The sequence below is a fragment of the Bubalus kerabau genome, chromosome 5 (assembly GCF_029407905.1).
Source record: "Bubalus kerabau isolate K-KA32 ecotype Philippines breed swamp buffalo chromosome 5, PCC_UOA_SB_1v2, whole genome shotgun sequence".
NCBI classification, from domain to species: Eukaryota; Metazoa; Chordata; class Mammalia; order Artiodactyla; family Bovidae; genus Bubalus; species Bubalus kerabau.
Genome location: NC_073628.1, coordinates 128532179 through 128559748, shown reverse-complemented (window position 1 = coordinate 128559748; position 27570 = coordinate 128532179). Strand labels below are relative to the sequence as shown.

The 27570-nt window shown below is 49.2% G+C and overlaps 3 protein-coding genes across 6 annotated transcripts in view; 1 reads left to right on the top strand and 2 right to left on the bottom strand.

Moving 5' to 3' along the window:
* The window catches only part of LAMB3 (laminin subunit beta 3), a 191276-nt gene extending 165896 nt beyond the window's left edge, over nucleotides 1–25380 (bottom strand). Inside the window, exon 1 of the mRNA XM_055583108.1 lies at nucleotides 25243–25380. The gene's annotated coding sequence lies outside the window, so the exon portion shown is untranslated. The remainder of the gene's footprint in view (nucleotides 1–25242) is intronic.
* TRAF3IP3 (TRAF3 interacting protein 3) lies at nucleotides 1792–25138 on the top strand. 3 transcript variants are annotated; one of them, XM_055583093.1, is made up of 16 exons: nucleotides 1793–1928; nucleotides 5763–6168; nucleotides 8111–8258; nucleotides 8404–8467; nucleotides 8729–8753; nucleotides 9009–9038; nucleotides 9131–9226; nucleotides 15726–15797; nucleotides 18047–18187; nucleotides 18309–18446; nucleotides 19572–19707; nucleotides 20557–20619; nucleotides 22252–22311; nucleotides 23377–23513; nucleotides 24284–24397; nucleotides 25001–25138. In XM_055583093.1, exons 2-16 carry the CDS (start codon nucleotides 5824–5826, stop codon nucleotides 25094–25096), a joined length of 1665 nt encoding a protein of 554 aa, XP_055439068.1. In that variant the 5' UTR covers nucleotides 1793–1928; nucleotides 5763–5823; the 3' UTR covers nucleotides 25097–25138. The 3 variants fall into 3 exon arrangements, with proteins under 3 accessions (XP_055439070.1, XP_055439069.1, XP_055439068.1); XM_055583095.1 differs by lacking the exon at nucleotides 20557–20619 and having other exon boundaries at nucleotides 1792–1928; XM_055583094.1 differs by lacking the exon at nucleotides 22252–22311 and having other exon boundaries at nucleotides 1792–1928.
* On the bottom strand, nucleotides 23676–27570 carry C5H1orf74 (chromosome 5 C1orf74 homolog). 2 transcript variants are annotated; one of them, XM_055583105.1, is made up of 2 exons: nucleotides 27309–27570; nucleotides 23676–26343 (listed from the first exon to the last, which is right to left on the bottom strand). In XM_055583105.1, exon 2 carries the CDS (start codon nucleotides 26246–26248, stop codon nucleotides 25457–25459), a length of 792 nt encoding a protein of 263 aa, XP_055439080.1. In that variant the 5' UTR covers nucleotides 26249–26343; nucleotides 27309–27570; the 3' UTR covers nucleotides 23676–25456. The 2 variants fall into 2 exon arrangements, with proteins under 2 accessions (XP_055439080.1, XP_055439079.1); XM_055583104.1 differs by having other exon boundaries at nucleotides 27391–27569.

Below are 27570 nucleotides of genomic sequence, written 5' to 3'. Positions count from 1 at the left end.
GCCAGGTTCCTCTGTCCATGGGATTTCCCAGGCAAGAATACTGGAATCGGTAGCCATTCCCTTCCCCAGGGGATCTTCCCAACCCAGGGATCAAACCTGGGGCTCCTGCATTGCAGGCAGATTCTTTACTGTCTGAGCCACCAGGGAAGCCCATCCCATGGCATGCATAGTCCTAAAAGAGATTTCAATCTTCATACTCACTTCTTTCTTTCAGTGGAACCCAAGTAGCTGGCCCACAGGAACTCCTACTGCCATCATCTGTCCTCTCTTATGTTCTTATGCCCTAAAATCCCAGAACCCTCTCACATTTCTACACCTATAACATTCTCTCATCCTGCCATCTTGGGCTCCTCAACCCCTCTGTCCTCACTCCCATCTCCATGGGCCAAGCTTCAGGCACAGGATCTCAGATCTCTCATCCAGAGGAAATGTCGTTTGCCTTCAGTCTCCGTGCTTGAGAATCCATCCTCAGCACGTTTCTCCTCAGAGAGTGGAGGTAGTAGTAGGCGACCAAGAAGACCATGACACACTCCCAGCATGTTGTTAATTGTTATCTTATCACAGCTGTTTAAAAGGCTCATTACGTGCCTCGCATGTGAAGTCTTGGACTTCGTGGGAGCCGCATAAATCATCCATTCAGACACTGAATGGACCATTCAGACAAGGTGAATTGCACAAGGCTACAAAGCTACTCAGTTAACTTGTCCCAAGCCGGTCCCCTCTGCATCATCTTACCCTGAACTTCTTGGGAATTTCCTGATTATTGCATTTGTAATAGTTCCCTTTTAAGGCACACAGACAAATTCCTTTTAGTTTTCCCCCAAATTTCCTAGTTCAGGGGACTAGGAAATTCTCATAAGTTCTGTCTGCTATTGCTCCCTTTATCCCCCAATCAATCAACCATCATCTTTTCACCTTCCCCTATCCCCTGTCCCCGATCCATTGTTTCAGAAAGGAGCAAATCCAGAGCTGGCCTCATTTCAGAGTTCTGCAGAAATACCAATACTTTAGAGGAGCAGAACCTCTTTATGATACCAGGATGGAGAAGAGGTAACTAAAGGGAAGAGAAAATTCTTACACGGAAAACTACCTGATAAAGATAAAAACCTACACTGGGAACCTCTCTTGTGGATGAAAAAGGCCTTTTTCCCCCTTTGTAGAAACTACAAGTTTTGAATACTTTTTTTAATTTGAGTATAATTGCTTTACAGTGTTGTGTTGGTTTCTACTGTACTAAAACATGAAGCAGCTCTATGTTTACATACATTCTCTTCCTCTTCAGGCTCCCTCCCCACCCCACACCTCCATCCCACCCCTCTAGGTCATCACAGAGCACCAAGCTGAGCTCCCTGTGCTTTACAGCAGGTTCCCACTAGCTAGCTATTTTACATTTGGTAGTGTGTATATATATACATATATCAATCCCACTTTGTCAATTCGTCCCACCCTCTCCTTTCTGCACTGTGTCCACAAGTTATTCTTTATGTCTGTGTCTCTTTTCCAGCCCTGCAAGTTGCAAGGTTTGAATCTGACCCAGAGATTCATCTTTGTCTAATCCTGGAAAGGGAATTTTGATGTGAAACCGTCCAAGAGTTCACACCAATCGAATAGGAAGAGAAAGGGCAGTTGGGGTACCCACCAGTGGGAGGAGCTCCTGAGCTCAGCCCTGGAGGCCTCAAGGGTTTAGGGGCCCCTCGGATCGTGCCAGAGAGCAAGAGAGAGGAACTGGGGTGAGCAAGTATTGTGGCTTTGTGTTTCCTGTTTCAGCAAGGCTGCTGTGCAAAAAGAAAGACAGTACCAGGAAGGGAAACGCTCAGGGGGCCCCAAGCCATGGATTGAGATCTTGCCCCTTTGGAGACCACAGCCAAGACCTGCCCAGGAGCTGGGATGCTTTCCTGAGCTGCTGGGGTTGGAGCCTGGGACCTCAGGTAACTGAGAAGGAGGAGGCTTCTGCATCCAGGTTGGGGACCTCCGACTCTGGGGTGGGGCGGAAGACGCTGTCTGCCAGCTTCCCTGGGCTGAAGGGGGAGACACTGTCCACTCCAGTGGTTTGAGTGTTGGATGTGGGGAACCAGAGAAGTGTCCCGTGTTGGTCTCTGGAGGCCCAGCTCCCAGTGTCCTCTGCTCCATCCATTGGATGAGACGAGCCGGGAGTCAGACGCCTGAGGATGCAGGCTCCCAGGAATGAGCCGTACACTTGACAGCTCCCTTCCCCGCAGGGACCCCGTAGCACCCAGCTGCCTTCCCAGCGGCGTGGGTGCAGGCCCTTCGCTCCACTCCTAGCTCGTGCTGAGAGCTCTGGACTAGGAAGGTCTGACCATTCATTCATGCAGGAGGCCACTCATCACACACGCAGCCGGGAAGTAGAAGCCAAGACTGGGGAGGGCAGCGACAAAGCACTGTCCGGTGAGGGCTTGCCCTGACCTCCCCAGTGGCACCGAGGACAGCGCCCCCGGGCCAGTACCACCTCTTCCCAGAGCTCCAGCTGAGGCCTGTCAAGCTGCCAAGGGCTGCCTGGGCAGTGGCCCAGTGACCTCTCTTTGAACCACACGGGGAGCAGTTCCTTTTTCTCCCACAGCCCATCTCTGTCAGTCAGCCGTCCACATGGCTGCTTGTGTTTAGAGCAAATCGGAATAGTTGAGACCTCCCGGAAAGCTGGGATGATTCTACCCAGCTGTGCCACACCAAATCCCCCTGCTGTGAGAGCCTGGGGTCCGGGAGGGTCGCCTCCTTCCCTGAGGAGCCTTTTCTACTGCCACCCCCAGCTTGGGCAACAGGTGTCAACGTCTGCCCCACAGGAAGTAAAGCAGGGCAGCCACATGTTTCAACGAACCGGTGCAGACAAAGCCCGTACACTTATCTCCCCTCCACAGCCCTCTGCTCTTCACAGCTGGAGGAGGCAGGAGTGTTCTCCCCGGTTTCCTCTACGAAGCCTGAGGGATAACCGGGAACCACACAGGGAGGGGATCTAGCGCCCCACCTTTTAAAGGTGGGAGGCAGGCAGGCGGCACACCGGTTCTTCACTCACCCTACTTTGCCTTTCTGCTGGGCCTAACTGAGATGGTGGCTGTTTCTAGACCACAAGGCAGCCCTTTCTCCCTGCAGCCCACACCCAGAAGTCAGATCAACAGGCCTAACTGAGATGGTGGCTGTTTCTAGACCACAAGGCAGCCCTTTCTCCCTGTAGCCCACACCCAGAAGTCAGATCAACAGAGCAACAGTGAATATGGTCTCAACCCGGGACCAGCATCCCTTCCGTGGGGTAAACAGTACCCCTCAAAGAGGAAGGGGGCGGGAGGGATTGGAGGACTGGGTATTCTGGGTCCTGGAGTGCTAGGTTAGCTTGGAACCTCTGTCTTATAGCACTGAGTCTTCAATATCCAAGATCAAGAGGACGGGAATAATAATAATGTTATTATTAAAAGCTAACATTTATTGTGTGTTACGTCCCTGATGCTTAGCATGCATTTTCTCTTTAAGCCTCATAACTTTAGGAGGCAGGTTCCCACTTTACAAATGAGGAGACAGAGACACAAAGACAATCAATAGCTTTTCAAAAGCACACGGGAGGTCGGGAGCAGGGCCAGGAGTCCACACAGTCTGAGCCCATGGCCAGGGGTCCTCGTCTCCCCCATCTACGGCAGAATAACCAGGGCCGATGGCCTGGGACACCACGAGCATAGCTTCTGAACATGGAGTTTCCTACACATCCATTCGTAATTTAATAGGAATGGACCTCTCAGATCCTTTCCTAAGCTTTAAATGGAGAAAGTGGTAGGTGAGATGTGAAGGGGACCCTGCAGAGTAGGAGCAAGGAAGAAAGCCTAAAGAAATGGGAGAGACACCCAGGGACGGGACGAGTGGACGGGCACTGACAACTTCACAGTTCTGCCAGGACTCAGCACTACCTGAGACCAGAGGATGCCCCCTCCACGCCTGGAGAGTCAGGCACCGGAGAGCAGACAGGGCCTGACCACGGAAGACCCCCCTATTCAGGGTGTGAGCCTGCCCCACCCACCCATGACCCCCGAGAAGGAATGGCATGATCACAGAGAGACAGCAAGAATCCTGCAGAGAGTTCCAGACTGAGCTGGGAGGCGCAGGGATGTGCCAATGATAAGGGCAGAGAGGCTGCTACCGGTTGAGTCTGTCTGACCTATAAAAAGACCCAAGGGGCCAGAGCCGGCAAACGCCTGTGGGCTGAAGCTGAGAAACCCTTCTCTGACCTACGACGCAGGAACTAGGTTCCCAAGGCGGTGCGGAGTGAGGCTGTGGATGGACAGAAGTAGCAGCTGTTAAGGGGAAGTCCCTCTCCCTTCATGAGTCTCTGGGCTGACTCCAGGGACCAGTGGAGGCAGGGACCAGAATTTCCAGGGCTCAGAATCCAGCTCAGCCAAAGTGAAAGTCGCTCAGTTATGTCCAACTCTTTGTGACCTGATAGACTATGCAGTCCATGAAATTAATTCTTCAGGCCAGAATACTAGAGTGGGTAGACATTTCCTTCTCCAGGGGGATCTTCCCAAACCAGGGATCGAACCCAGGTCTCCCGCACTGCAGGTGGGTTCTTTACCAGCTGAGTCACCAGGGAAGCCCTAAGTCCGGCCCAATTTAGCCAAGCTCCCCAAGGGTTCTGGGAAAACAGACAAAGTTGCATAAGGTAGGTGAGGGAGAGTAGGAAAGAGAAAGCAGGGCACAGAGCAGGAAGAAGGGGCGAGGGCTGGGGGTGCTGTAAGCAAGCAGGTAAGGGCGTGTTCTGAAGGCACAGCAAGTGTGGCCTCTACACCAAGCCTGGTTCCCTGGGGACTTCTGGTTACTGAGTTTGTTTGTTTACTTTTGTTTCATTTTTGAAACACAGCCTTATTTAGGTATAACCCATGTGGTTGCAGAAGACACAATTTGGCTCCGGACTAAGGAAAGCAGACATGCCACCACACTTAGCCCTAACAGGGAGGGGATTCTAAAAAGCAAAGGAACCCTCTGCTCCAAGAGATACTGAGCTGAAAGCTCTGAAGTGGCTTTTGGCCAGTAATGGACAGGTGCTCAGCCAATACTGATTTGGGTTGATCTGAACCTGAGAGTCAGAGCTCCGTTTATTGGTCCAGGACTGGAATGTCAAGGGGCCGATGTCAGGATCCCATGCCCGGAGGCAATAGTGTGGGCCTTCCCTCCTAAACCACGCCCAGAGCCAGGCCCATGAGCCAGCTGCTTGAGGCTAAGCAGAGGGCAGTGGGTGCTGCTCACGGACTGGCTGCACTTGCAGGGTCTGGCTGTCTGTCCAGGCCTCGAGAAAAGTCACTCGCCTATTAGTACTTGAGTAACTAGGCCAAGAGAGCATAAAGATGCTGGCCTTCCTTTCAGATGGAGGAAGAGGGAGCCAATTTAACTGCTTCTCTAGAAGTTCCTGGAAAAGGCACACGTCCTCATCTGCCATCCAAAGGGCTATAGGCTTTTGGTGATTTTTATCAATTATTTCTCATGTTCCCCTAACTTGGAGGCAGGCTGAGATGTTCGGTCAAGGAAGAAGTGGCAGCCAGAGGAATCTCACCACTTTACAGAAGGGGAGGCACAGGCCAGAGAAGAGCAGAGATTAGTCGAGAGACTGGACCCAGAAGTCCTGAATCCCTGTGTGACATCATCCCCGCCTGTTTTCAACCCACATGTATGGGACACGGTGCTATTTCTGCCCCCTCATCTAGAGAGGTGGTCATTTTTCTGCCCATCTCCTGACCCCTCCCCTTTGCCTCCCTCTTGGCACTGGGCAGACCCAGGGCAGCTATTCCAGGAACTGGAAGCCAAGCAACAACAGGTGCTCGGGAGGTCATCATGATCGGCCCAGACCCCAGGCCTGCCCCTGGCTTGGCCCGGTGGGCTGAGAGCTACGAGGCTAAGAGCGAGCGCCGGCAGGAGACCCGTGAGAGCCGCCGCTGCCGCCCCAACGTGACCACTTGCCGCCTCGTGGGGAAGGCCCCGAGGACCCAGCAGAGGGAACAGCTCCGGAGAGCACGCCAGCAACAGTTTTTCAGACGGAGGAACCTGGAGGTGGAGGAGAAAGGCGAGGCACAGAGCCCGCCGGCCAGGGAGCCAGGCCCCTCCAGGAGGGCAGGCCTGGCCACTGACCTCAAGGAGCCCTTGTCTTGGGCCAACAGGATCTCTTCCCCCAGACAGCAGGTGGGCCATGCTGAAGGACACACTGCCCTGGAGCGGGTGGGCTGCAGGAGCAAGGCAGGTGGGTGGGCTCAAGGTCACCGAAAACTGATTTAAATGAAGTCCCTCCTTCCTCAGTCATCACAGAGTCTCCCTTAGCCAGTTACTTGTTTTGATGTTTTTCTTCTTGTGTTTTTTTTTGGGGGGGGGGCAGGGTAAGAGGGGGCTTGTTTACCTACTTTTTATTGTTGTTGTTTTGCATTTGCCTTTTAGGAAAGAGAAAACTAATTTCACAGCTAATTCCTAGTATCCATTCCAATTCAATCTATCCAGATATATCTTCTACAGCATTCATTCATCATCGTTCAACAAACATTCACTGAATGCTTATTGTGGGCCAGGGACACAAGCCAGTTCTTAATGTCCCGCTTGACTCTCTCTCTCTCACACACACACACACACACACACACACACACACGTTTCTTGTCTCCATTCTCCTATAAGGCGGCTGCATCACCCATCTTCTCTCGGGCAATCCCAATTCTACTAACTTCACTCACCTAAGGCCACGTCTGGTCCAGGAAACCTTAGCTGCCCTAGCTTCTTCAGGCCACCTCTGCTCCCTGTGGTCCTTATGAGGCTATAAATCCTCGAAGATTGTATAACTCTTAGAGGGCCCATCAGTCTGGCCTGGGAAGGAGCAGTGTTGACAAAAAAAACTAGGGTATGTTGAAATGAGCTCAGCCAGCAAACCATCTGTGTCTTCCTATCCATGCTGTGAGCACGTGGACAGCAGGGACGGGTCCTCTAACGTCTCTGGAGGTGCCTGATATTGTCCCGTCCCCAGAGTAGGCGTTCTATCAGGCTTTCTTAGCCAGTGCATCTGTTATCCAACACAGGAGGTGCTGTTCAGAAAAAGGATCCTTGAGTCCAACTGTAAAAGAAAACCAGCGGTGTACTTTCTAAGGCAAGAAGGTTTCTGAATGCTTTCATGGAAAAAAAAAATAATTTTAAGGAGAAGAAAACACACACACACACACACACACACACACACAGTTGCCTAAAGAACTCCTCCTGAACCTGTCAGTTCTGTAAGGTTTATTGAGATTTAATCTGCATGATTAGCTGCCATAGGCATTCCTTAGCCTTTTTGTGTTACATTACAAACATAGAATTTCTTAGATTTTAGGTTTAGTTTGTAAGAAGAAAATATTTGCAGACTAATTGTGACGACTGCTGCCCATTCCTCCCTTTGCTGGCCTACCTTCTCTCAGCGACTCTTAGCCATCTTCCAGCTGGCGCTGAGAGGAAGGCGGTCCTCTTCCCTGAGAGGAAGGCAGTCCCCTCTAGAATATGGAAGGCACCCTGGCGACCACCTACTCCAAACTCATCGCTACACAGACAGGAGCCTGAGACCAAGGGAAGGCAGGACCCGACCCCGGTCCCCCTCACTCCCTCCTCAGACCAGTTCTCTTTCCACAGCACCATGATGGGGGCTTTGTAAGGGGCTGGGATCATGGTTTTGAGAGAAAGTAACAGGAGACCTGGTAAAGACTCTGCCTGCAATGAGGGAGACCTGGGTTCAATCCCTGGGTTGGGAAGAACCACTGGAGAAGGACATGGCTACCCACTCCAGTATTCTTGCCTGGAGAATCCCATGGACTGAGGAGTTCATGGAGTCTCAGAGTCCGACACGACCAAGTGACTAAGCCTTTATGCTTTTAACTGGAGACCAGCCCCGCTCCCCATCTGCCTGGCCTGAGGAGGAGCTGATCCCACCAGCCAGGACCAGTGAGGGCAGGAGCAGGGGGAAGCTTGGGACTGTGAAGGCTAGAATGGGTTCCTTTGGTGTTTTGGACCCGAAACTTAATCACTGGCTCACCTTTCTGCAGTCAGCCAGAGAACCCTGTTCTAAGATGCTCTATCTAGGCTCGCAGCAACACCCTCCTCCCCACTTGCTTTCCAGGTGTCAGGGACCAGTTCCGAGGTCTTTGCAACCCAACACCATCCTCCTTCAGGCGCCTGGAGGGATCCAGCTGGCCACCGCCCAACCCAGGCTGGTGGCCTTCCACCACAGGCCTCTTCCATCAAGAAGGCACCCAAACACCACCGTGGTAAGAGCCTCCCGCCCTCACTGGGGCCTGCAGACAGCTGGGCCCAGCTGTCTCAGCTCACTGGCAATGGAGAGTCCCTACACCTCCCCACTTCCCTCACTGCCTCTCCCAGGCCTCCTGAATCATCTTATCCCCTCCCTCTCAGGCACTCAGACAAAGGCAGGAGAAACACCGTCAACAATCAAGAATGATGCCAGTCAGCAAACCAAGTGAGTACCTTTCATGTTCCTGGCCCCAGGTCCCCCACAGCCCATCCATTCCTCTCTTCTAAGCTTTCACTTGAATACCCTCCCCCAGAATTTTGTGGAGTGGAACACAAGGAACTTCCACATCCACCTTAATTAAGAAAAAGGAGGGCCTTCCCCACCCTATTGGCTTTCCAGAAGAGATAAGAGAAGGAATCTATGCCCTGCCTCCTGACAAGCCTGTTTCTTTAATCCACTGCCGTTTTTGTTTTTCTTCTCTTCCAGTTATGGAGTTGCAGTTCTAGATAAGGTAAGAAAATCCTCATGGTGGAGGTGCAGAATCACGTGGCATCTAATCTTCTCCAAGCTCTGGAATTCATTGGTAAACTCAGCTGGGATGGATGGGGCATCTTCTCCCTGGATGAGCACAGACAAGGAAGCCTGGAGGGACCCTGAGTCCAGGAAGAAAGTTCACTTAGCACAAGCCAATCCTGGCTCAGATTCCATGTTCTAGGATTTCGGGGAAGCCACAATCTTCTTAAACACCCTTTTTCTTTCTCGCTAGGAAATCATCCAGCTTTCTGAGTACCTCAAAGTAAGTAGCATGAACTCTCCCCTTAGCTCCTCCATCTGTCTGCTCACGTCTCCTCCAGGTTAATTTTAACCCACTTGCATTTTGCCCGTCAGGAAGCCCTACAAAGGGAGCTGATTCTAAAACAGAAAATGGTGATTCTCCAAGACCTGCTGTCTACCTTGATTCAGGCCTCTGACAGCACTTGGAAGGTAAGGGAAACCTTTGTTTGAACAAAGCTCGGGGGCTTCTATATGTGCCCATCTTGTTCTTCTTTCCGTACCATTGCAGCAAGAAAAGGAGCTTTCTCACTACGGAAGAGGCCGAAGGTAGGGTTAGACATCCAACATGTCACAGTAGATATATGGGAGAGCTTGGCTGAATCCAGGGTCGTCAGCTGAGGACCATGTTGCCACTCACCCAGGGAAGACCCAGAATCAAAAAAAGGCCCTCCTTTTTTTAGTTTGTTGGAAGAAACAAAAGAAGGTCTCAATACAGCTCCTGTTACTGACTGTGGTAAATATCAACTGTTTTTGTACGGAATTCATATCAATATTAACTGTCAGCCACCATGCACCTACTTCTCGCCCCAGACATGCATGGGAAAGCAGGAAGGGACCTAGCGATTATCTAGTCTAATTTTCTCATCTTGCCCATGAGGAAACTCTCAGGGAAGTCAGGTGACTTGCTAAAGTCACAGTGCTAGTCAGAGGCAGAACTGGAACTAAATTCAGACCTCCTGATTTTAGTTCATTCATTCAACAAATATTCACAGACCATGTTCCCTGCACTGAGCACTAGAAATAATGAGATTAACCAGACAGGGTTCCTGCTTTTAGAAAGCTTGTGGTTTTCTCAGGGAGACAAGATGCCTAAACAGTGAAGAGATATGAGAAATACAAGAGGTGCTTTCAGGATATAGTAGAATGCAAGGGGAGAACCAGGGAAGTATTTATAGTTATATTTCAAGGCGTTGACTATCCATATCGTATTTTCCAGGCAAATGTGACAACGAGAACTATATTCTGGTCAGGGGACACAGCACAGGCAAAGAACCAGAGGCATGATATAGTCTCCAGCTTTTTATTATCAGGACCCCTTTATACTCTTTAAAAAATTATTAACATCCAGGGGCTTCCCTGGTGGTCCACTGGTTAAGACTCTGGACTTCCAGTGAAACAGGGTACAGTTTCAAAGCCTGGTTGGGGAGCTAAGACCCCACATGTAGCGTTACTATTAAAAAATAATATTAAAATCCAAAGAATTTTTATATTTACCATTTAGAAGTGAAAACAGGAATTTTAAAATATGCACTAAGTTTAAAATAACAGTAGACAGATTACATGGGAACTTACATTATAGACTGTTTGAAAAATATTTTTAAATAGTGAGAGAAGTGGCCCTGCTTTACACTTATGCAAATATTTTTAATGTCTGAAAAGAAGACAGCTAGATTCCCACATTTGCATCTGCATTCAATCTGTTGTTAATACATTGTTTTGGTAAAATACATGACGAAAATCTAACCTTACACAGAAATACAGTTGGAAAAGGGAAGACCTTGCAGATCCTGGATTCCAGGGGGTCCTTGGACTCCACACTGAAATTCCTAGACTGCACTGTTCACGCAGTTTAATGCCACCAGAGCAGAAAGACACAGGTGCACAGGCAGAACATACAGCCTCGCAGGCCTCTGTGAGCATCTGACCGTCCACGCAGATGGCTGTGCTTGGAAAGCCAGCCCACCCGGGACAGGAAGGCGTGGGGCAAAACTGCGAAGCCCGCAGTGATGTCAGAGACCTCCAAGGCTCAGCCAGCCCTCTTCCCGTCGGTCATTGTACCTGGATTTGGGTGTCTGTATTCAGGGCTCCTGCTGCTTAAGGAAGTGGTTTTCATAGCAGAGTAGTTCCCTGAGACAGACAGCTGTGCATGCCAGGTGCTTTCCGGGGCTGAACTAAACTGAGACTGTCTCATCCGTTTATTCAACAGACGTCTGATAAGTCCCGACTATGTGCTGGGTTGGGTGCGGCAGGCACAGAAGGCAGTAGATTTCCCACAGGAGCCAGGAAGAGAAAGACAAGTCATAAATAAACCTAACTGCTGCGTGCTCAAGCTGTAACAGCGCTTTCTACAAAGGGACCCCCCCCCCACCCCAGACAGAAGAGAAGGGAGAGATTCTTCTGCCTGTGGCGGAACAGGATAGGCTTCAGAGGCAAGGGACCACTTTAGTTGCGTCTAGGAGGAGTTTATCGCGACAGAGTGAGTCGCTCAGTCATGTCCGACCCTGCGATCCTGTGGACTACACAGTCCATGGAATTCTCAAGGCTACAATACTGGAGTGGGAAGCCGTTCCCTTCTCCAAGGGATCTTCCCAACCCAGAGATCAAACCCAGGTCTCCTGCATTGCAGGCCGATTCTTTACCGGCTGAGCCACGAGGGAAGCCCAACAAAGACAGAAGCAGGAATGATGAAGGGGAAGAGAAAGTAGAAAGGATAAGGGTGCTTACGATAAAGCAATCTAAATGACAACAGGCCTGGGAGTAACAGAGCGTGGGGCAGGGCCGAGTGTGACGGAAATGAAGGGATTGTGTCAGAGGAGCTTCAAAGAGAAGACCTCAGAGAGGTCTCTAGTATTATGGCTCTTAAATATTTTCTGCTGAATAGGGTATGTCGAACTTAAATAGTCATGGATTCCCTTTTAAAGGACGTGTGTGTGTGTGTGTGTGTGTGTGTGTGTGTGTGTGTGTGTGTCATGAGAATGCACAACACCCCAGCAGAAACACTGCTGCAGGCAGTAAGCAGGGTAGCAATGGGAGGTGCTTGCCTCAGGTCTGAAGTTCCACACTTAGCAATGTCCGCCCCATCCTGAGAAGGAGCTTGTCCAGTAGCTGTGGAGTTGTGCTCGCTTAGCAGCATATGTACCAGGGACTTCCCCTGCAGGTCCGGTGGTTAAGACTTTGTGCTGCTAAGGCAGGGGAGCGAGGGTTCGATCCCTGGTCAGGAAAGCAAGACCCCACATGGCCAATAAATAAATAACACAGCCACGGAACTGAGTTGAAAGAGATGGATCAGCTCTGCATTTTAAACGGTTCTCTGACAACAGTGAGCACTCGGGCTCCGAGTGGGTGCAGGGGTGGGGAAAGCTCTCCTAATATCCCAGGTAGGATACAACCAGAGCTTGGGGGCAGGGAGGATTTACTGAGAGACATTTCCCAGGCAGTTTCTGCTCCACTCCACACTCCAACAGCAGGGGAGGGCGCAGGGCTTCCTCCGGGGCTGTGGTTTACTCCCTTCCTCCTTCCTCCCCAACTAATACTCACTCTTCTTGTCTTCTTCCTCCCCACTAACCCTCAGCTTCCTGTTTTTAAGAAAAATCATCTCAGATTTTCAGTTAACTGCTCTTGCTTGCCCCCAAACAATTCACCCCCCTTCTTCAACAGAAGGAAAGTCTCAGACTGCAGTACTGGGGAAAAGTAACAAGAAGAGTGTGGCCAGAACAGGGTCTCTGACATTCAGCTACGTTCAGGCCTTCGTTTCCATTTGGCCTCCCTAATTTAAACACCCAGCTTCACAGGCAGCTCCCTGCAAACTCGGTTAGAACACCAGGGACCAGCTCCCTCTAGTGCCTCCGGCCTCCAAGCTGACGCTGGGTCTTTTGGATGTGACAGGCCCTGGGGCACTGCAGAGACTCCTGAGCTGGGTCCAAGCTTCAAAGCAGAAACGGTTCGGGCGGTAGAGAAAGCGAGTCCACAGTATTGGGCAATACAGGCCCTAGCAGGGCACACCTGGGTTTTTAGTTCTGCAAAGTGAAACTGAGATCTTCAGATGACAGTGCAGCGGGGGATTGGCCCTAAGCAACCTCTGCTAGAACACAGAGACGAGAAGTGGGCTGGTGCTTCTGCGGTGAGGTGGTGGTATTTCTGGAGAGCAGGTCAGAGGCGGGGGAAGCCAAGCAGCAGCAGCAGGAGCTGAAGCCCTCAGACCGGCACCAGGTGTGTATGGCCTCCACCTCATTCCCTTTTACACCCGGGGCTACTCGGCTCTCTGAAACTCAGGTTCCTGGGATGCAAAGCCCACAGCTGGCCTGTAAAAAGGGCTTTTTCCCCCGTACTGTTACCACTGGGCTTCATACAGGGAGACCTAGGGCTCAGACCAGGAAATTGCACACCCCATTTGCAACAACTTGGCTGCAACTTTCCTGCCTGACTTGGGGAGTCGAGGAAGGCAGAACTGCGGGCCAGAGATGTGTTCAAACCTCAGACTTGGGTGGCCCTTCATCCCCACCGAAGGAGCTAGCCTGAATTGTCTTCTATTACAACATGAATGGAAAAGTAATCTGGGGTGCGGCTAACATACAAAAACAGCTGGAAGAGGCAAAAATATTGGATTAAAACCATACTAAGGAAGGAGAAAGGAGCTACCCAGAAAGAGTAGGAGCCTGGGGGAAATGTAAGAATACCACCACGGACTTGTTTTCTTCCCAAACTATTGCAAGATAAACCTTCAAGCTCAGTGGGTTTGATTGCATTCTGCATAGTAAGAGTTTGTTGCTCAGTCACTCAGTTGTGTCTGACTCTTTGCGATCTCATGGACTGCAGCACACCAGGCTTCCCTGTCCTTCACTGTCTCTCAGAGTTTGCACAAACTCATGTCCACTGTGTAGAGGAAAACAGAGTCTGATGACCTGAAGTGCGGAGGAGGAGCTGGGGTGCCGGGTGGAGGGAGTCGATTTCAGGACCCTCGGATTAACAATGAACAGGCCACTGAGGGGAGTAACTTTTCCCAGTCCCTCCAAAGCCAGGAACAGTGGAAGTCTTTGTCCATCTCTTTTATTGGTCCCAAAGCCCTGTGGTTTATTGTAGATGCCAAATCCCTGACTCTCAGCTCTCACACGAGACATTACGAAAAACATTAATAGCAGAAGGTAGTTTGAAAAATTATTTTTGGCAAAGCCTTCTTGCTTTTGCAAGACCCAGCTGAGGAATACAGGAAGCAAAAAGTGTAGGGGGGGCACCCCTTGGCTCCCTGAGTTAGAGGAATCAGCCAAAAGATCAAAACAAGAGCTGTGAGATACCACTTCCTGCCTCCCCCAGGTGCCCTGAAACTCACTGAGGAGACAGACCACAGAACAGTCTCCTCTGGCCATTACAGACCAAAAACGGTACAAGAGTTGGAAATGGCCAAGCCGCACGACTGAGGGGCCTTGGCGACTCAGGCCTGAGGAGAAATGCAATTTCTAGACCTCACAAGTGTCCCACCGGGCCTGGCTGGAACAGCCCAGGGAAAGGCTATGAAAACCAGTTACCACTAACGAGACCCACGGCCTTTTCTCTGGGAAACTGGCATCCATGGCATGCCCCCTCCTCCCTCCCACATCTCCACACACACACACACTCACACACACACACACACACACACACACACACACACACACACACACACACACAAAACCTTAAATCATACTCAGGGCTGGAAAAACAAAATCCCTACCTGGGAAAAAGGGAGCCCTCTACAGGTGGGGAAATGAACAAAGCAACAAGGAAGCTGTTAGCTGCTCAGCAGAAATGCTGAAAACCAGGAACAGATAACGGGCCCTCCTGCCTGCCTTTCCCCACGCTTGCCCTTGAGATCAGCATCCCTCTTGGTGTATCCCAAATGCCACCAGATCATCCAGCTCGTCAACAAATAAAACGTGGCTTTCTTGGAATTCCTCTCACCATCGCAACCACACACGCGTACAAAACCTGCCTTAACACCCTTTCTCCCTTTCTTGCTTTCTTAAAAGAATTTCTCATCTTCAGGGGGATGTGGGTGTGTGTGTGTGTGTGTGCGTGTGTGCGTGTGGCCAGGAGAGGACAGTATTCACTTGCTAGGGCAAGTGAATATCACAGACTGGGTGCTTCACCAACAAGAATGTGTTTTTCCACAGTTCTGGAGGCTGCAAGCGTTAGATTAAGCTGTCGACAGGGCAGATTTCTTCCGAGGCCTCCCCTTGGCCTGCAGATGGCCATTTTCCTCTCCGTGTCCTCACATAGCCTTCCCTCTATGCATGCCGATGTTCAAATCGCCTCTTTTTATGAGGACACCAGTCATACTGGATACGGGCCCACCCTAATGACCTCATTTTAACTGAATTACCTCTTTAAGGACCTTGTCTGCAAATACCGTCACCTTCTGAGGTACTGGGGGTTAGGATGTCAACATATGAATGCTGGGGGGTGGTGGACAGAGGTGCACAGTTCAGACCATGTCGGGGGTAAGGGAGGGAAGGCATGTCCCCCCCGGGAGGAGAGACCCCTTTAGTCTTACTGGCCTTTAGGAGTAAAGGACGATGCACTAGACTGAGAGGAGGTGAGGAGTAGAAGTGCCTAGACAGACCGGGGAGAGGTGAAGAGGGAAGAAAAGGGGAGCTTAGAAGCTTTCCTTCAAACGGGCCCCTGCAATGATACCCTCAGCCATGTGATAGAAAACCTTGAGGTACACAGGTGACTTTGGGGAGCAGTCTGATCCTTCCTTCACCTATTCCAGGGAAAGAGGAAAAGATGCTCTTCTTTCCAAACATCCCTTGCCATCTTTCCCGCTCCCCACCTCCTAAAGGAGCCCAGTTCCACAAAGACTGTTTATTATAGGCAGTAGGCTGGGAATACACAGCAAAAGTCTCTGCATGCTATATTTTGGCCCAAACTCACTAACTCATTCCTTTTGTTCCAGGGCCAGCTTAATGAAGACAAATTGAAGGGCAAACTGAGATCCTTAGAAAACCAACTGTACGCCTGTACCCAGGTAAGCATTCCGGAGGACGCCTCTAGCCCAGGAGTCTGAAATTAAGGGAGACAGTGCTTGAACCTCAAGCCTAGTCTAGAAACATCACCTGCTAGAGATTAATGCACGCATCCTATTCACCCAGCTCTGGCCTTTACCATTTTCACTTTGGTCTGCAATTCACTCTCTCTATCCTCCTCTCCCTTTCTCCCGCTGTCCTTCCCTTTGCACCCTGGGAAAGGAAGCCCAGCACCAGCGCTTTGCCAGCTCCAGGGAAACCTTGAGAATACCTGGAAAAGTAGGGAGAGGCCCTTGGTAAAGATTCAGCTTATCTGGGTAGCACTCCACAGGCCCTAATTTTAGAAGAGATGAATTAGATATTACAGTGAAGTCTCGCAAAATGATTTTCATCCCATGGGCAACTTCTATCTAGCAATAATCCCTGGGAGCAAGTAAAAGACTGTGACTCCTGGCTTTCTGTGGCATTGTTATCCACCTCCAGTAATCTCTTGATTGCCCTGCTCTTGGATTATATGAGATAGAAAAAAAAAATCCATTTTCACACTGAATAAATGATAGATTTCTGACAAGTAGGGAGATAAGAGAATGAGGTGGACTAACTAGACTGCTCCCACTTGATGTTTGGAAAATAAGGTGGCCATGTAGTTAGAATTTTTCAGGGGAACAGTTTATCTAGTCTATAGGTTTGCTGATTCACTGCTTTCCTTTTTGCAGCATGACCTACTTTGTCAGACTCTTAACTAAAAAAATGCCAAACAAGCTTGTAAGAAACTGACATACAATTCAGGATGCCAGTCTACTCATTTTCAATGGGGAATAAAGCTGGCCAGTGACCAGCATGGTTAAGTCCAATAACCTGGACATAGGATCTCAATCAATAACTCCTGTATCTGGCTTCTAATGACAATTCCAAGAAAAGACCCACTCAATATTTAAATCCAAATTTTCAGATGATTCCAAAGCTAAATGGAAATGATTTCATAACGAACTCTAAATTTGCATTATCTAGACTATCTCTTACTCAGTTGGGTAACCCAGAATCAACAGTAAAAGCTTCTGGCTTTCCCGAAATCACAGGGCATAAAAATGAAAAGCATGGGAAGGGCAAGTGAATTTGCAAAGCTGCTCTGGTGTCTTTTTGATCTTGAAGCCAGGAGAAATTTAAAAAATACTAGGGTATTAATTTTTAAAACTTGAGATTACTGAAGATTGTTCAGATCACTGAGGCTATAAAAACAATTTTATTTTTTAAAAAATGCTCCCTGCCTCAAAGGAGTTTACAATCCCTTAAAGGAGGTAAATAATTCAATGGGTTAGAAATATAGATACTATGTGAACACCAATAAAACTACCTAATCCATAAAGAGTTGGGGGATAGACCTGGTTAGCCAAATTTATCAGAATTTTTATGATTCTTGGGCTGAATCTTGCATATGCAGAAGTTAACCAGGTGGAAAGGGTGGGTCAGGATACTCTAAGTAGAAGCTTCACGGGCAAAAGCAGAGGCTGAGAAGCACAGTGCTTAGGGGACCTACAAGCAGTTCAGCTTGGTTGGAGCAGCATGGAATGAAGTCTAGGCTTATAAGTAAGCCATGCCATGCCAAGGAGTTTGAACTTCAACCTCAGAACACTGGAAACCAATGAGAGATTGAAGCAGGTTGTGATATGATCAGATAGAAGTTGTAGAAAGAAACCTCTAGCTGCAGGACTGAAAAGAGTTTGAAGGGAGGCAAGACTTGAAGATAGGGAGACTATATAACCCATATAATAGTATTACTAGAGTCTGAACTAAGGAGGTGGCAGTCGACAGAGGATACAGGCACGAGCTGTTAGAGAGGCTGACTTGACAAAGCTTGAAAACCAACTGATTGCTTGGAGAAGGTGAGTGAGAAATCAAGGATGACTCCCTGCTTTCGGGTTTGGGAGACTGGGTAGATGATGCTGCTGCTCACCAAGACAGGAGCAGGTTTGGAAAGATGATTTCCTCTGAGAAACGTTGGATGTCAAGTGCCTGTGGAAGGCCCCGGGGAGAATGCTCAGCATGCCCGGGGCAGTTTATCATCCCCACTCACTTCTCACGTCACCTGAAGGACTCTCCCTGCCAGCCTCCAGCCTGGAAGGCAGTCCACTAGATTACTGACATCTCTGCCTTTTGGGCAAGGACCAATTCTTTTCACTTCTGCATCCCTGCTCAGGGCTTGGAACACATTAGCTCCATGTGTCTTTGTTGAATTGCATCCAATTTACAGAAATACTCCCCTTGGGGAATGAAAAAGGTGCTATTAGAGATGGAAGACCAGAAAAACAGCTATGAGCAGAAGGCCAAGGAATCACTGCAGAAGGTGCTGGAGGAGAAAATGAGTGCAGAACAGCAACTGCAGAGCACACAGGTGTGGGAATGCTCCGTGATCCTTGGGGCTGGGAGCCCTGGGGCGGTCGGGCCGCAAGGGAGCCAGTGGCATGACTCCCTGGAACCCCTGACGCATCTCCCTCTCTTCTGGTCTCCCTCAGCGGTCCCTGGCTCTAGCTGAGCAGAAGTGTGAAGAGTGGAAGAGCCAGTATGAGGCTCTGAAGGAGGACTGGAGGACCCTGGGCACTCAGCACAGAGAGCTGGAGAGCCAGCTCCATGTGCTTCAGTCCAAACTGCAGGTACTAGGCCCTGGGGGCAGGGAGGTGAGGAGGGAAGGCAGGATTTAGGGGAGGGAGGTGTCGATAGCAGTGACAAGAGAAGATCCTGCTCAGCTGGGGGCCCCAAATCTGGGTTTAGCGAGGAAGTCTACTCTGCTCATGCAAATAACCTAAGCGTTCATTGGAATGACAGCATCCAAATGCAAAGGGCTGGACTGGAAAAACCCACTCTCTGCACCCCATCCCAGGAAGGCATCCAGTTCAGAAATGCCTACTGTTGGCACAGAACAAAAGTCACCAGTTTACTTACAGGTTGAGTATCAACTCACACATCTTGCCAATGTGTTTTTTAAGCCATTATAGTGGATTCTGGGCATCCTCAAGGGTTTCACCATTTCCGATCTGTGTTACCTTGGAGAAGTTAACTAACCACCTAAGCCTTGGTTTCCTCATCTGTAAAATGAGGATAATAATAGTACTCTATCACAGGACTGTTGTGAGGATTAAGTGAGGTAATCCATGCAAAGCACTCAGCACAATGCCTTGCACATATAAGCCCTCAATAAACATTAGCTGTTGTTTTTCATTAATTTTACTTAGTTGGATTGGAATTCTGAGGACCCACCTTTACTGAAGCAGGGATCTAGGCAACCTATTTGGCAAGAGACAACAAGCGAATCATCTTATCACAGGAGAGAAACTCGCTGGCCACTGCCTTCACTGTTCTCTCCCTCAAATCACCTACCAGGAAACTCTCACCAAGTCCCTTTCCTTTTCAATCTTAATTCTTTGTGAAAAATGCACCTACTCCCTCCGCCTTGAAAAAATCGATAGCATGAGAATGAGAAGTAAAGACAAAGTGAAGTCGTCTAGAAAAGCCATGATTCGGTATTACTGAGTGTGGGCATTTATCCAAAGGAATCCATTGTGAATTTCAAAAATCTAATCCCTTATTTGTTGTTAAGCATGAGGAATAGAGCAAACTGAAGAATTTTTAAACTTTTCGTATTTTTTCCACTTTCCTCAGACTCCCTCTGTCTCTGTTGCTCTACAATTTCCTACAGTTTTCTTCTTCCTTGGGATCTGCCCACCACCTCCACCCTAGCTAGCGCTGACCTGCCTGTCTGCCCCTCCCCCTCCCACCAGGGAGCAGACAGCAGAGACTCACAGATGAACCAGGCCCTACGACTTCTGGAGAGCGAGCACCAAGAGCTGCAGGCCAGGATTGAATGCCTGCAGGAGGACAGAGACCTGTGCAGCTCGGACACCCAGCACCTACAAGGTACCCATCCCCCTGGAGGCTTAGGAGGCCTCTGGGAGCCCAGAGAAAGGGGGCTTGGGTGGAAAGGGGTCAGTCTTCCATTTGTTTGTTTGGTTGACCTGGCGATTTAATTTTACTCTGAGAAAAAGGCAGGGCTGTTTTAATCATCCAAGACCAAGACAGAAAGGATCCAGCCTATCCGTCTAAGCCAGAGCACAGTTACTCCCATAGCAGTCACATGCCAAGACCGCATTCCTAATTTAAAGGGAAAGGTCAGCAGAAACACCAAGCATAGAGGTTTCCCAGCCACGGCCCCTGTCAGCTGAGAGGGGACCAAATTATACACACATGCTGCTGTGCTGTGCTCAGTTACTCATTCGTGTCCCACTCTCTGCGACCCCATGGACTGTAGCCCACCAGGCTCCTCTGTCCATGGGATTCTCCAGGCAAGAATACTGCAGCAGGGGAGGTGGGGAGGGGGAAAGAATACTGGAGCAGGTTGCTGTTTCCTACAACAGCAACCGATATTGTTCCGGACAATACTAGGAATGTTCCTGACCCAGAGATCGAGTTGGCATCTCTTCTATCTCCTGCACTGGCAGGCAGATTCTCTACCAATGAGCCACTTGGAAAACCCTATATACACATACAAGCCTTAACTCAGCCCACTGTCGATCCAGATGAAATCCAAGGCAGTAGGGTTCTGGTTTACCTCTTCAGAACTGGGACAAGCAGAAGAAAAAGCAACTTCCACTTGACACTGGTCAGAGGCCATGGGCTAGACAGCATCTGTTACTAATTTCCAGCCTCAGGGGTGAGCTCTTTAAGTCTTAGGTTCTTCTATTTTGGTTTGTTTTATTTCATTGTCAGATCAACTAAAGAGGTCAGAGGAGGAGAAACTCGCTCTGGTGACCAAAGTACAGCAGCTGCAGAGTAAGTCCCTTCCCAGATTCTGAAAGTAGCACAGGTGGCTTTTTGGCATTCTTGGGGCCCCTGCCCCACAAAAGGCATCCAGAGGAGCGATGGGAAGCCCAGTCCTTGGCAGATCCTCTGCCTCCACTTGTTCAGACCCTCCTCTTGGGCAGTGAGGTCACTGACAGCTCTTCACAAGTTCCACATTAGCCTCTGGCTTTTTCGTTTGTTTCTACTTTTCTCCTCCATGCCCACAACCACCACCTGCATTTCCCCGAGAACTGCATATTTCACAAAGTGTCTTCTAAGGTAGTACTTATTTTATATATTCTAATTTATTATGCACGTTTGTCACACAGACCTCTGTCACTAGGAATGGTTCAGAAAATAAGCTCAGTCTACTTCCCAATTACATGTCAAGGCCAAAGAGGAAAAGGGGTGTTTCCAAAGAAAAGCTGGCAATTTCTGAAAAGCTCGAGAACCTGAAACAGTGCACAGCTCTCCTGGTTGCCTCCCACCTTAACCTCTGACACCCTGACAGAGAAGTTTCATGCAGAGAGCAATGAGTATAAAAGCCAGGCAGCCTCAGGGGTCAGGGAGAAAGAACACCAGCAAAAGCTGGGCTCCTACACAGTTGGGGCTGAATGGGCAAGTCACTTCCAAATCATGCCTTTATTTATTCAGCACTTATTTACTGAACCCTACCAAATGCCAGGCACCAAGATACACACTGAGGATACGGTAATGAACAGAACTGGCATGGTTTCCTCCCTAATGAAGCTTACATTACAGACACTATAGTGAAGTATGGAGTTTCTATGAACAAATACGTGTCAGGTATTAACAACTGCTACAGAGGAAAAATACAGCAGGTCAAAGAGAAAACAGTTGCTATTTCACACAGGATCAACTGGGAATGTCCTTCTTCTAGGGTAACATTTACGCAGAAATTTAAAGGTACACGGTAGGAAGAGATATAAGGAGGGTGTGTTTGTAACAAAGCACCACAAGCTGGGTGACTTAAAGAACAGACATTGGTTTTCTCATAGCTCTAGAGGCTGGAAGTCTCAAATCAAGGTGGCGGGCAGGGTTGGCTCCTTCTGAGGGCTCTGGGGGAGGGATTCATTCTAGACTGCTTTCCTTGGCTTGGAGAAGGAAATGGCCTTCTTCTCCGTCCAAGATGGAAATTGCCATCTTCTCCATCTCTTCACACATCTTCCATCCATCCACGTCTGTCCAAATTTTCCCTTCTTGTAAGGATACTGCTGCTGCTGCTGCTAAGTCGCTTCAGTCATGTCCGACTCTGTGTGACCCCATAGATGGCAGCCCACCAGGCTCCGCCATCCCTGGGATTCTCCAGGCAAGAACACTGGAGTGGGTTGCCATTTCCTTCACACTAGTCAATATTAAAATAGGACTCTAATGTCCTATTTTAACTTGATTACCTCTGCAAAGAACCTATCTCCAAATAGGGTCACATGCTGAAGTACTGGAAATCAGGGTTTCAACATATGAATTTGGGATGGGGGGGAGTGACAGAATTCAACCAACTACAGATGGGAACATAATAATTAAGGTCTCAGCAAAGTTCTGAAAAGATACTCTTTGCAGTAAATGCGCTAGCACAGACAAGTTCCTTGTGTTTTCCAACAGGTCTGCTTCAGAATCAATCCTTACAGCTTCAAAAACAGGAGAAACTCTTAACAAAGAAAGGTCAGCAAATTTCTTTGCACAAAATCTAAGATATTGCTCTTTCCTTGCCCTCCTAGAGGCAGAGGGATGGACTACATGACCCTGTGTCGGGGACTCTTAGGTCAGGGAGCTAAAGGAGCACTTTAAGGACTCATCATTGGCTCTGAGAACACTTTAGCTAGTTAACCTCCTATCCTGAGAGGTATATAAACTATCTAAAGGATTTCTACTTCCTCTGAAAACATATGTCTGTATTGAACATTTCAATAAATTGATTTTGAACTCAGGATTTTATGTCAATTTTTATCCTTGACTTTCCAAACCAGATCCAGCTCCCCAGGTAGAAACTATGTCACATACAACAGTCACCTCACTCTCAGCCCTCAAGTCTGCTGCCCCAGCTTCCTGAGAACTCACCACACATCTGAAGGGGGCGAAAGCGCCTCCCTTGCTCCCTGCACGTGGCCATGTTTTCTCATAACGATCACTGGGAAACACATAAAGCAGGGATTACTGTGCCCACATAGGATGGGTAAGAAAATGAAGGTAAATGAAGGTAGCTGGTCGTACAAATTAAGGCTACAGCTATGACAGCAATCCAGAATTTCTGACTCCCAGTCCAGGGCTCTCTTCACCAAGATGCAGACTGCCAAGGGGCTGAACAACCAGCTTTAACTTCATGAAGATGAATTCTAGGTTATGATTGCCATTCTCACCATTTTGAAACAAGAACAGAAGGAAAATGGAGTTATACTGAAGAATCCAGGAAACCCACTAGACTAAAAGATGTGACCTGCAACCAAAGAAGCTAAATAAGCATTTTCTAAAACCATCTGGCATTCAGCAGGACTAACGATAGAGAAAAGATACCAACCTTGCCCTCGAGGGGCTCCAATTCCAGCTCTCTGTCCAGGCTGAGCAGGTCCCAATGAGAGTTCTTTAAAAATCAGAGAACGGCCAGCCATGCAGTGTGGCCAGCGACAGGCTCCTCCTTTTCCCTCTCCCCCCAAACGGTTCTCTCGGTGTCAGGACCCTTCCTCAGAGGTGTGGGCCTCACTGTCATTGAGAATCTGGCTGCTTTTTTAGATCAGGCTTTGCCTGTGAGGAGCCCAAAGCCCTCCCATAACGAAGTGGAGCCTGAGGGTCCAGGGAAGGAGCAAGACTTGGATTTCAGAGACGAACTCCAGAAGAAAACTCTGCAGCTCCTGGCCAAGGAAAAGGAGGTGAGGTGGTGACCTCAGAACAGGAGGGACTCACCCTCCAGTGACAGGGAACCTGCTGGAAGTCAGTCAGACAGCAGGCATTTCAGAGCTGAAGTCGTGATTAGATGCCTGTAGGTATTCCTTTACCTGTATAAAAACATCTTCGCTTTCAGCTTGTCAATCTTTTCCTTCTTTATACCAATCTTTATTCAAGGTTTTACTAAAGAGTTACTTTTCAGAAAGTCAACCTAAACTCCAACACATTTAATAAATACATTAACTCCTCAAACTCTGTTGTACAATGAGTATCTTAAAACTTTACACAGGGTCTTTTACATAACAAAACTCTTCCTACCTACATACTTACAAAATACATATGTCCGGAAGTATTCACATGCAACTCGCTCCCCCAAAGAGGCTTGCACTAAGATCCCTTCCAGGTCATCTGTGCTGTAGAACTTCCCTTTTGTGTGTCCCTATTTACAAAGCACTTGCACATAACAACTATCACACAAAAGCACTTACACGTATAGTACAAAATATAATATGCATTAAATATGACATATATAATATGCATTACACTTAATGTAAAATATGCATTTAAATGAACACATTATGGATAAGCTAGGCGAGACTGTCGAAAGGCAAACTGAAAGCTCTGACAAAGGCCGGGAAGGGAGGATGGCGGTAAGAATGACCGTGAATGACAGGGGAGCTTACGCAGGGCCTTCTCCCCGACCTGGGCTCTGTCCAGAACTGTGTGATGACCTTGGTGGTGTTCTCCCCCACAGTGCGGAGAACTGCATTCGGAACTAGACAACCTCAGCGACGAGTACCTCTCCTGCCTGCGTAAGCTGCAGCACTGTCGAGAAGAGCTCAGTCAGAGCCAACAGCCGCCCCCCAGAGTAAGAGTCCGACCTCCCACAGAGCCCCAGATGATGGCGGGATGCTTCCTCCCTCCCCCAAGTCTTGCCCGTAAAATTGCCCAGCCCCTGCCAACATCTGGCCAGCCCGCTCCGCTCAGCTTGGTTTACACTGTACTGACAGTATAGCAACCATGAAAAGAAACACTGGCTCATGCCTCCAAGCCTAATTTTCATGGAACTCTTGAGCCTGAAGGGAAAAACTCAGTACTGGCTAAAGTATGAAAGGGGGTACTTTCAGTCTATTTTGAGCACAGTGGCGAGAACAGAGTGAAGAAAGCAAGAGGAGTATAAACAGAGAATAATACAATTTTGCTCAGTTGTTTTCCGCTTTTGATTTCTATCGGTTTTTGAGTGCCTGGCCCCTGCTGGCTGTGGCCTGCTGGCCCACTGACCTTTGGTAAAGTGACTGTACCCCAAGAGAGTGGCAAAGTGGCAGAGACGGGGATACAGAGAGCCTCCTCTCCTCCACCAGCCCGAGGTTTCCTACTGGGCTCAAAGGGGCAGGAGGAAGATTAGTTTTGCCTGTGTCTTCTCTGACCAACCCACGGCCTCTTTCTCTTTTGTCCCCCTCCCTCCTCACAGAGGCCCCGTGGCCGATGGCTCCTGATGCTGATGGCACTGGCTGCTCTAGCGGTGGCAGTGATGCTGGCCAATAAGGACAGCCTGATGCTCTGGTGACTGCTGCCCTGGGTGGAAATCAGAAACAAGAAATTCAAAAAAAAAAAAACTCAGGTTTGGGTACTTTAAGGTCTGGGTTTTCCCAACACAACTAAGATTTACGACTATTTTTTAACCTGCTGTAAAAATAAACAAATAAATTTCACCTGATGGTCTGTCCCGAAGAACTCTGTTTATTCCTGAAGCATCCCGGTCTACTCTCCCTAGTCCAGTTCAGCACAGAAATGATAAATGGATTACAGTATTCTTCCCAAGTGTCCTCGAGATACTCGCAATTGACACTTGAAATGATTCCCAGTTGCCATCCCTGACCTACAGCTGATCATTTACCAAGCACCTTCCACACGGGAAAAGTTAAAGTCAGAGGGCCACAACTGGCAGTGTGACTATCTCAGAGGAGATGCTGAGGTCAGCAAAATCATTTTGAGTCCTACATCGGGTTCTAAGGTCCTTCTCCCAAGTATTTAGAATGTCCCTCAAGGACAGGAACAGGCTCTCTGGCACACTAAAGGAATACAGCAAGACTGGTGGTTGACAGCATAGCCATGAGATCCGGGCAGTGAACACTCGTAGTGGAGTCTGGGCTAAACAGTTGTCCTCTCCTTGGTTCTCGTGAAAAGTATAGGGGACAGGATAGCCCAGGAGGATCCCAAACACAGTACAGAGATTCCAGGCTGAGGAACACAGCCTGCTGCAGGAGACTGTCAGAGATTGGTCCCTCTGCAGCCCCTGCAAATGTGTGATGATCTCCACCACGAGGGCCTTCGAGTCCTGAAGCTGGTCCAGGGAGCAGACGGCAGGGTAAGGTTGAGAGCCAGAAACATCCACAAAGGCTATACTACCAAGCAGCACCTGCTCCAAATGCCGACACACATACTCAGGATGGACAATCAGGCTGTTCTCTGCAATCTCGAGGACGTGAAGCCCCTGGGTCGGGAAGCCCAGGCCCCGCAGCTTCTCCAGGTAACTCTGGATTTCGGGTGCCCCTGCAGAGCTGCAATCGTACAGCAGAGCTGGCTTCAGTCCCCTGGCCACAGCCAGCACCTCTCCAGCGAGATGAAGGCAGACAGCTCTGGGAGGGCCCCGTCGCTTTCCCATGCCCAGGGTCTGCTGAGCAGCCGCCACCAGCAACTGAGGACTTGGTGTTGACATGAGATCTGGTAGCGACAGTAAGCAGGGCCTTCTTAACTGGCCACAGTTCCCTCCCCTGAGCTGCTTCTCTAACCTCCAGGCACTTGAAGAAGGGCCTAAAAACAAAGCAGAGGATTATTAACACCAGCCAGTGACTCAGCCGAAGAAGGAAATGGCAACCCACTCCAGTGCTCTTGCCTGGAGAATACCAGGGGCGGCAGAGCCTGGTGGGCTGCCATCTATGGGGTCGCACAGAGTCGGACACGACCGAAACAACTTAGCAGCAGTAGCAGCAGTGACTCAGCAGGAAACCTGCCAACAGCTTTTCCTCAAGTCTTACAGCATCTTCCAGAGGTCATTTTCCCCTCTGCTTTGGAATGTTAACCCCGCCCAGACAAGACAGGGTCACCAATGCTACTTGATTTACTCGTTGACTTAAGTCTCCATCAGTCCCAAATTCCTGTGTCTTTCTGGCCTATGGTTAGATTTATATTGTAACTGGCGTCCATCCTAAGTTTGATCTGCTGTAATTTACTTCCTCTGCTTCAAACTTAAGGGAGCTTGGGGCAGAGAAGAGAGAAAGAGCAGATTTGAGAAAAATTCTGAGCATTTCACCCCAAACTGCCTTCTGAGTAAAGTTCTGGGTTTCAAAGGCATTCTCTTTCATTTCCAACTCCTCCTTCTCTTCCAGCCAAGAACAGCTGTAAGAAAACCAATCTAATTAAACTCACACACACTAGAATGTGGCCTACCAACCATTGGCTGCGTGCCTGCTCCGTCCGGTTCAACTCTTTTGACCCCATGGACTGTAGCCCGCCAGGTTCCTCTGTGCATGGGATTCTCCTAACAAGAATACAGGAGTGGGTTGCCCTGCCCTCCTCCAGGGGATCTTCTCCCCCCAGGGATCGAACCTGCGTCTCCTGCATTGGCAGCCAACTGGGAAGCCACCAAGCATCTCACCGAGACATAAAAGTAAACAAATGAAACCAGCTAGAATTGTAAAGAGGTTGTAATTTAACTTCTGACGGTCCCGCCTTCCCCTACTAATGGACATTTTCGGACTCCAGGACAATGGGCTCACCTCAAACCCCACGCCGTTTCGTGAACATAGCATCCTGACTTGTTATATGAGGCAGAGTTGTCTCACACATACTGATACCTACGTTCTCCTACTTCCGCTGCAGGCTCGCGGGCTCAGGAACTCCTTCCAGTTTCCTGCCCCTTGGCAGGAAGGCCATGAGGCCCGTGCCCTCAGCAGCAACAAAGCTGGAAATTCTTCTCAGCATGGGCAAGTCCTTCACTGCCTGGGGGGCCCGAGTCGGCGAAGTCGGCCTGTTGCGCAT

Excerpts from the sequence above, each read along its gene's own strand:
- TRAF3IP3 (XM_055583093.1), top strand. The coding sequence starts at position 5,824 with ATGATCGGCCCAGACCCCAGGCCTGCCCCTGGCTTGGCCCGGTGGGCT. Across the intron at positions 8,754-9,008 it reads GAGTTGCAGTTCTAGATAAG|GAAATCATCCAGCTTTCTGA; the intron begins GTAAGAAAATCC and ends CTTTCTCGCTAG. Across the intron at positions 9,039-9,130 it reads AGCTTTCTGAGTACCTCAAA|GAAGCCCTACAAAGGGAGCT; the intron begins GTAAGTAGCATG and ends TTTGCCCGTCAG.
- C5H1orf74 (XM_055583105.1), bottom strand. The coding sequence starts at position 26,248 with ATGTCAACACCAAGTCCTCAGTTGCTGGTGGCGGCTGCTCAGCAGACC.